Here is an 8,540-nt window from a genome sequence, read left to right as displayed (position 1 = left end):
GTTAGTTATGTTGTGGAACTAAGAGAGTCTAGACTCTAGTCACAACATAAATTGGTGCCGAAACCATGTCCGAGTATCCAGGGAGTCTCCGAGTTTTAGCAAATAAAATCAGTGCATTGTATTCTACTGTCCACGATGACGATACGAAGTGCCAACGTTTAGTTTCAGAAAGTTGTCCATCTGACGACGCAGACCAGTGGGTCGGGATTCGGACCCAGTTTTGTGAACAGCATAGAGATGCCCTCACGAAGTTGGATGCTGACCTAGATAAGTACGGCGCTGCGTTATACGATTTCGTGGCTAGTGGAGCAACTCAAAAAAAGAAAAAGAAAGAAGATGAAGAAGAGTATGAAAGTATGGCCAGTACGTTACCGTCGTACTTCAAAAATCTGTCCCTGCTGAGTGCTCAAGCCAAAAGGGCCACAGCCAACACCAGTACCAGCAGTCAAGCACCTGGAATTGACGTCCAGCAGCTGCTGACAATGCACACCGCAACTCAGCAACAAACACAGCAGTTGCTGTCAGCCATTGGGAAGCACACCAGCACGGTTGGCCAGCTGGCGGCCAACTCGGCACAGCCTGCACAGAGTGCTCATGGATCTGTAAAATTGCCCGTGCTCACAATCAGGAAGTTTGATGGTGACATACTTCATTTCACTGAGTTCATTGACATGTTTCAATCTGCGATCGGTACAAATCAAAGCCTGTCTGCCGTACAGAAACTGTCGTATTTGAGAAGTCATTTGACAGGCATGGCCCTGGATGTTATTGCCGGTATTCCCACCACCGATTCAAATTACCCCGTGGCGTTAGGATTATTGAAGGATCGCTTTGGCAAGAAGGATGCCATCATCGCAGCCCGATACCGCGCAATTACCGAAATGCCAGCGCCATCAAATAAACCTCACATGTTGCGGAGATTTTACAACGAGGTGGAGGCTAATTTGCGCTGTTTGCAAGCGGAAGGTCAAAGTGTGCAACAGGAACTGCTGATTCCTGTCATCACTTCCAAGTTACCAAAGTGCGTCATCGTACAACTTGAGACACAGAAACCCCACAATCAGAGTTGGACTGTTGATGAGCTGCGGAAACAGCTGGGAATCTACCTGGAGGTCCGTGAATCGGCCGAGCGACTGGCAGGAGACACAGCCAGCAAACCAGAGAGCACTCTGCCACGACCACCGCCTGTTTCCGCACAGCCTCATGCTGCCTACTCCCAACCTCCGGCCACGGCAGCCACGTTAGTTAGCTCTGTGCGGCGCGCCACTCCGAGATGCTTCTTCTGCAAGTTGCAACACTTCTCGGACACCTGCCCAACGTTCAACACGGTTTCTACCAGACAGCAGCAGCTACAAGACCACTGCTTTGTATGCTTACGGAAGGGACATTGGGCAAAGGACTGTACTGCTAGAAGACCCTGCTATCACTGCAATCTGTTGACCCATCACCGTGCCCTGTGCCCTCAGAAATTTGGCTCATCACCAGTGTCAGCTGCCGCAAGTACCTTCTATCCTACTCAGCAGCAGCAAGGGCCACAGAAACATACTACCGCTACGGTGCACGTCCAGTCCAAAGGTGTGAATCTCCCAACCGCCATCGCAACTGTCGCCGGGCAAGGCAACATCTCAGACTGCCGACTGTTGTTTGACACCGGCTCAACTCGCACATTTATTCATGAATCGTTAGCTGCCTCTGTCAACGCAGCTGTTGTCGGTGAAGACGTGTTGTCCATCGCTAGTTTTGGATCTGCGTCCCGGCGAACGGTCACCCTGCCGAGAGTGGAGTTTTCCCTCCTATGTCGAGATGGATCAGCCTTGCCCGTAACCGCCAATGTTATGCCGTGGATTTGTTGTCCTGTTGTCAAATCCCCAATCGACATCGACCAGTACCCTGAAGTCAAGAACATCCAACTAGCTGACACCATTGTCACCAAGCGTGAGGAGGTAGAAATTGACCTCCTTATCGGCACGGATTTCTACTTCTCCATCATGGGTAACGGTCACATCCAACTCAACAATGGCCTGGTCTTGCTGAACTCCAAATTGGGATTTGTCCCAGCAGGCCCTACTGACACAGAGACAGATGACACTGCGGGCCACATAATGCTCACAGATGCTACCACCTTGCCAGACCCAGTATTTGATCTCCAACGTTTCTGGCGACTTGAAGATATTGGTATCACCGATGACATCAGTGATCCGCAGACAGCGGACGACATTGCCCTGGAACACTTTCGCAGCTCCTTGCAACTGATCAACGGCCGATATATGGTATCTTGGCCATGGAAAGATAGCCATACTCCACAACCTAATCTACCAGAGAACTACCAGCTCGCCTTCGGCCGTCTCAAATCCTTAGTCAAACGACTCCAGCAGACACCACAAGTGCTAGAGAAGTATCATTGTACCATCACAGAGCAGTTAGCCAATGGCATTATCGAGGAAGTGAACCTTGATCACCAGGATGGGCCGATTCACTACATCCCCCACCACTGTGTTGTTCGCCCCAGCAGTACCACAACAAAGGTCCGTGTGGTATATGATGCTTCCGCCAGAACTCGCGCAGAACACAACAGCCTGAACGACTGCCTGCACCGAGGTCCGATACTTCTGCCGGATCTGTGTGGCATCCTGGTGAGATTTCGGCTACACCCCATTGGCATTGTCAGCGATGTTGAGAAGGCCTTCCTTCAGCTAGGTCTATCTATGACAGATCGCAATGTAACACGGTTCCTATGGCTTCGCGATCCTACAAAACCCGTCACCACAGCCAACCTAGTGATCTACCGCTTTTGCCGAGTTCCATTTGGCATTGTCGCTAGCCCGTTTCTTCTCGCCGCCACAGTTGACCACCATCTCCAACAGCAACAGACAGGGACATGCGATGATGTACGTCGCAGTATCTATGTTGACAACGTTGTCACCGGGCAGAGCAGCGTCCAGGATGCTACTGCATACTACAGAGAGGCAAAGGACGCCTTTGCCAGTGCCACCATGAACTTGCGTGAATGGGGTACCAACGATCCTGACTTCAGAGATGCTCTAGCTCCTGAAGACAAGTCTAGCTGTGATGTAATGAAGGTACTGGGTATGTCATGGGATACCAATCGCGATACTCTGTCGACGGCAAAGTCAGCCACAAACCAGTACTCCGTCATTACCAAAAGAGATGTCCTCCGCAGCATAGCCCAATTCTATGATCCGATGGGCCTGTTCTCCCCGGTCATCATGCGTGCGAAGATCCTAGTACAGAGTATATGGAAGCTACATGTAGACTGGGACTCTCCGCTGCCTGACGCTCTCGTTCATGAATGGAAGGATATCCTGTCCGATCTGTCCTGCGCAAGTGACGTTGCCATTCCTCGCTTCATTGGACCAAAAATCCACGTCGACAAGGTCACCTATGAACTCCACGTCTTCTGTGATGCGTCTCAAGATGGTTACGGTGCAGCCGCGTACCTGTGTGTGAGACAAGTTGACGGTGCCTATTCGTCAGTTGACCTGATCTACAGCCGAACACGAGTCTCGCCCATCAAAGCAACAAGTATACCACGTCTAGAGCTCCTAGCAGCACTCATCGGCGCCAGGATCATCAAATTTCTGAAGAAAGAGCTTCTGGGCGCAGTTCACATCTCAGCTACCCACCTGTGGTCTGACTCACAGTGCGTGCTTGGCTGGATTAAGAATACTGAGAAATCGTACCCTGTCTTCATCGCCAATCGGTTGAAGGAAATCCGTGCAGACCAGAGTGTGTGCTTCAACTATATCCGTACAGCCGACAACCCAGCCGACCTACCATCCCGTGGAGCATCGCTAGCCACACTGACAGACAGTACAGCTTGGTGGTGTGGTCCAGAATGGCTTCGAGATCCTCCTGTACACTGGCCCAAAGACGTCATCGATGCTCCTTCCACAGTACTATTCGCGGCGGAGGGTCCTGCGGAAACCGAGACCAGCAGCAAGCCATCACCGCTGAGTATAGATGAGAGCAAGTATACTTCGTTTGAGAAGCTAGCCCGTGTAACAGCATACGGTATCAAGTTTGTCAAGAGATGCCGTCAACAGACCACATGCGGCACTCATTTGTCTGCTGCTGAAATCGACAACGCCAAACATCTGTGGATTCAACATGTTCAAGCAACACACTATACACCGGAGATTGAGGCTATCAAAAGCAACGCCAAGAACAAGCTGGTCCAAAACCTTGCGCTCTTTCTAGATGAACATAACCTCATCCGCTGCAAGGGTCGATTGGAGAATTCATCCCTACCATACTCAGCGAAGTATCCCATCCTTCTACCTCGTTCACATCCAGTAACCACAGCTATCATCAATGACTGTCACCGCATGGTGCTGCACAGTGGAACTAACCATACCCTATCGCGAGTCAGGTATGACTATTGGGTCCCCAGAGGACGACAAACCGTCAAGACTGTACTCAAGAAATGTGGTGTATGCAAGAGGTTCAATGGTCGGCCGTACTCGCTACCGAAAATGGCACCCTACCCTCCAGAGCGCGTAGCTGAGTCTAAACCGTTCACACACGTTGGCGTCGACTACTTTGGCCCAATGACAGTCAGAGAACATGGACTCATCCACAAGGTATGGGTGTGCCTATTTACGTGCATGGTCACACGTGCCATCCACCTCGAGCTTGTTGCTGATATGACCACAGAACAGTTCCTGATGGCATTGCGCAGATTTGTGGCAAGAAGAGGAGTACCGCGCAAGATCTTCTCTGACAACGCTCAGCAATTCCTGCTTTCGAAATCGACTCTACAGCTTGCTTGGGAAGCCATTGTGAAGGATGACCACACTCTTAATTATGCTGCTTCCCATGGAATCGAATGGATTTGCATTGTGCAACTCTCCCCATGGATGGGCGGGTTCTATGAACGGTTGATTGGAATCGTGAAGAAAGCCCTCCGTAAGTCTATTGGCAGACTAGTTCTCGGAACAACGGAGCTGTCAACCATTCTCGTCGAAGTTGAAGCAGTAGTAAATTCACGACCGCTGGTGTACGTAAGCGATGAGATCTATACGGTCTTGACACCTGCCCACTTCTTATCATTATCAGCCGAAATCAGTCTACCCCAAGGGCATGTAGAAGAGGACCCTGATTTCGCCCCAACAATGTCGTCAGCGGAACTGCTACTTTCTACGTGGAAGAAAGGTCAGAAGCGATTGAATGAGTTTTGGAACTGTTGGAGATCTGAATACCTAACCAGTCTACGAGAACGGCAACAATCGCAGTTGAAACAGGTTGCTCATTCTACCGTGAAGCCAAGGATTGGACATGTGTGCCTCATCAAGGATGACGCGCCCAGAGGTATGTGGAAACTGGGTATCATCAGCGAACTTCACGCTAGTCGTGATGGAGAAACGCGTTCCGCCACTGTGAGGACGCCCAATAACAAGCTCCTACGGCGCTCACTACAGCACCTATATCCGTTGGAGTGTGAGTCTGCTCGACCTGCTGACCACTCGTCGAATGAACCACAGCCTCCCGCTGTAACCAACGACGCACACGTCCCTGCAACAGCTTCTCGACCGGTAAGACGAGCTGCTATCGAAGGCTTAGGACGTGTCCTGGATTTGCACGAGGCAGACTTGGTTTAGTTCACCATGCTGGTGTCTGTCTCAATCAGCTATCATCCACTCAAGCTGTATAATTATGTTCACCCCCCTTTTTATTCGAGTTTTCTTTTCCTCTGCCAACTTGCTCTCCCACTCACTACTTTGGCACTAGGGTGTAGTATGGGCTCCATGACTTATGTGTCCTTGCTCTTCAGTACCTTCGCAATTTGGTTCACAAGATATGTCACATCATTAGCGTAGCCTGTCAGGAGACATGCGTCTGTGGGGACTGCCCTAGTTAACATTAACAATACCCAAATAATAATAATCACCTAAATACGCGGTTCTTATGCGCTATTATAATCTTTCTCCCTTTGGTCACCAGGTCTTTTGTGATTGATCGCTCCACCTGTGTGTGGGAATGTCGTGATTACATCACGAAGTTGTACATAATATCACGTGTATGTTTGTGTGACGTTATCGTCCACGTAGCATTAGCCCTTTTGTTTGTTTTGATGGCTTTATGGTTTTACCCAGCTTCTTGATGATTAGAGATTAGAGTAAGTCATGTAGTACTGAATGAGAATTAATCCCAGTCCTTATGAAGTTAGTTATGTTGTGGAACTAAGAGAGTCTAGACTCTAGTCACAACACCAATACCCAGCGTGCAATTCGCAGACGACATTGCTCTGTATGATTCAAAAGCTTCCGCTGGGGAAGTCTCCAAATCCGTCTCTTCAGCTGTCACTGATCTCGCCATATGGCTTAAGTCACGCGGCCTAATTTTAAACGCCTCCAAAAGCCAGGTAATGACTATCTCACCGCAACATGCCGGGCCTGAGGTCTCTATCGTGTGCTGCGATACCTCTCTACCGATAGTGAAGTCTGCGCGGTATCTTGGTGTCTTTCTTGACAACCGCCTGAGTTGGGATGTACACGTCAGCGCCATAGTGACCAAAGTTGCGAGGAAGATAGGCGCCTTGTGGAGAGCCCGTCGATGCCTCTCCCGCAGCTCGCGCAAGGTATATGTAAAGGCTATTGTCATGCCGGATATGATATATGGTGCCTGCAGCTTCTCTGCAGCCCTCCGCGTGACCCAACTTCAGCGTCTGCAAGCCATGCAAAACCGGGCGATCCGATGCATTGATGGCAGCCCGCCATGTTCCGCGATGCAGCCCCTCCTGGCTGCCAACTCGATTTACCGCGTCACTGAACTTTTCAAACAAAAGCTCCTGATCTTCATTTGGCGTTGTCTAAATGACTCCACTAGCCTTGCTCTAGCCCAGCTTCTCAAACCAGCAGCATGCAGCGGCAGAAGTACGCGCCATCAGCATGCCAATGGTCTGCTCAGCCAGCCAGCTCGCAGTCGGTGTGGCCAAACGAGATTCGCCACCGCAGGAGCATTGCTGTGGAACAGTTTGCCTAGAGAGGTGCGCACCGTATCCAGATTGCAAGATTTTAAGCTAGCCTGCCTTCCTTATGTATGCCTGAAATAGGTTGGGTTTCGTCAGGTTTGACATGTTTCTTTCGTCTCAGTATTCTCGCTCGCATAGTACTCCACTTCTATGATAATATTGCCTATGCTGTTGCTCATTAGGATTTTGGCAAATTCTATCCTTCGCTTTCATATAACTGGGCCAGGAACCCGTTTGAACTTGCGAAGTAAAATAAAATCAATCAATCAATCAATCAAGCGAATGGAAACAGTAAAATATTGTAGGAAATAGCCTAACATGATAGCAGGGTGTAGTACAAAGCAAAGAACGCTCAGTCAATGAATAACGTTAACGTTAGAATACAACAACGGGGAGGCGATAAACAGCACATGACTGGTACTGTGGAGTACCGCAAACGTTCAAAGATTCCTGTAGTGTTCAGTAGTGGGTGCTACTGCTAGCAAGACAGAACGGGAGGCAGGCTTGTTTGAATAGCACAATCTACTAGCCAGGACGTCCTCTCAAAAAGATTCTATCTGAAGCCTGCACGATTTTCGACCACCCTCCGTTTTGGAGAGGAGCCCACACACCAGGCTCGAGCTACAAGAAAACTACGGGGAGATCGAGAGTTGATCGAAATCTTTCTCGCTCACTTCTGTTCTGAAACCTGCGAAGGAAAAATGTATGCTGATCGCGTGAATGCCTACAGTTGAGTCGTAATATTTTGACGTGGATCCTGCGACCGTTCACAGAGGAAGTCGCGGCTGTTTCTGACTGGTCATCGGGATTCAAACTGGTGTGTGACTTTATGACTGCTCTTCGGGGATTTGTGACATACATAATCCTACACAGTTGCGAGGGCATGATACTCTGATCAGGCCCGAGGTCTGACCGAGACCGAGGGCAATATCACTCACATGACCGAGGGCCTGATCAGAGCGACATGCCCGACGCAACTGTGTAGGATTGCGCTTCAGACAAGGCCCACCTCACAAACAACAAGGCCCAGTACAGTAGAGAGATTCAAACAGAAAGAAAGCCTTGACGGCAAATGAGTTGATGTCACATTGTGTGCAGTGACCATCACAAACAGCTATTTGTTTGGTCGGAACTTTCCAGTTTTGAGATGAAAGTATTCAAGTACAGTGAAAGCAGTAGTAACGTTGGTACCAGTAATATGACGGATTCGGAATAAACCCGTTCTTCGAGTTAGATGATTGCCAGAGTAAGGTTCAAATGCGAGTGCTGAGAAGCTGCAGCCTTAGGGCAGGTACAAAATGTACTTGTGGAGGTCTGCTTCCCTTGTGTACGTTTCGCCGCGAGAAACAGGACCAGCTGCAAGGTCGGTTGGCGTTTCTGGTCTCCCTGCAGACGTTCAAGACAGTAGTGAGTATATAATCATTTTGGAGAAGGGAGACAATTTTTTAGTCCTCGTCGGAGATGTTGCCCAAGGCAAGGACTTCGAAAAATGGTAAATGCGCATGTGCGGCGCGATGCTGTACGACTGCTGTTCTTGACCGGCTCAGCG

General features: G+C 49.6%; 1 protein-coding gene across 1 annotated transcript; it reads left to right on the top strand.

Annotated features, from left to right (window-relative positions):
• Positions 1-356: 356 nt before the first annotated feature.
• On the top strand, positions 357-5,618 carry LOC135810495 (uncharacterized). The gene has a single exon (XM_065323985.1). The coding sequence runs from the start codon at positions 357-359 to the stop codon at positions 5,616-5,618; it is 5,262 nt and encodes a 1,753-aa protein (XP_065180057.1).
• Positions 5,619-8,540: the final 2,922 nt, after the last annotated feature.

This window comes from Sycon ciliatum, chromosome 2 (genome assembly GCF_964019385.1).
Source record: "Sycon ciliatum chromosome 2, ocSycCili1.1, whole genome shotgun sequence".
Lineage (NCBI taxonomy): Eukaryota > Metazoa > Porifera > Calcarea > Leucosolenida > Sycettidae > Sycon > Sycon ciliatum.
Note: the sequence above shows the minus strand (reverse complement) of the source record. Positions and strands in the feature narration are given on the sequence as shown.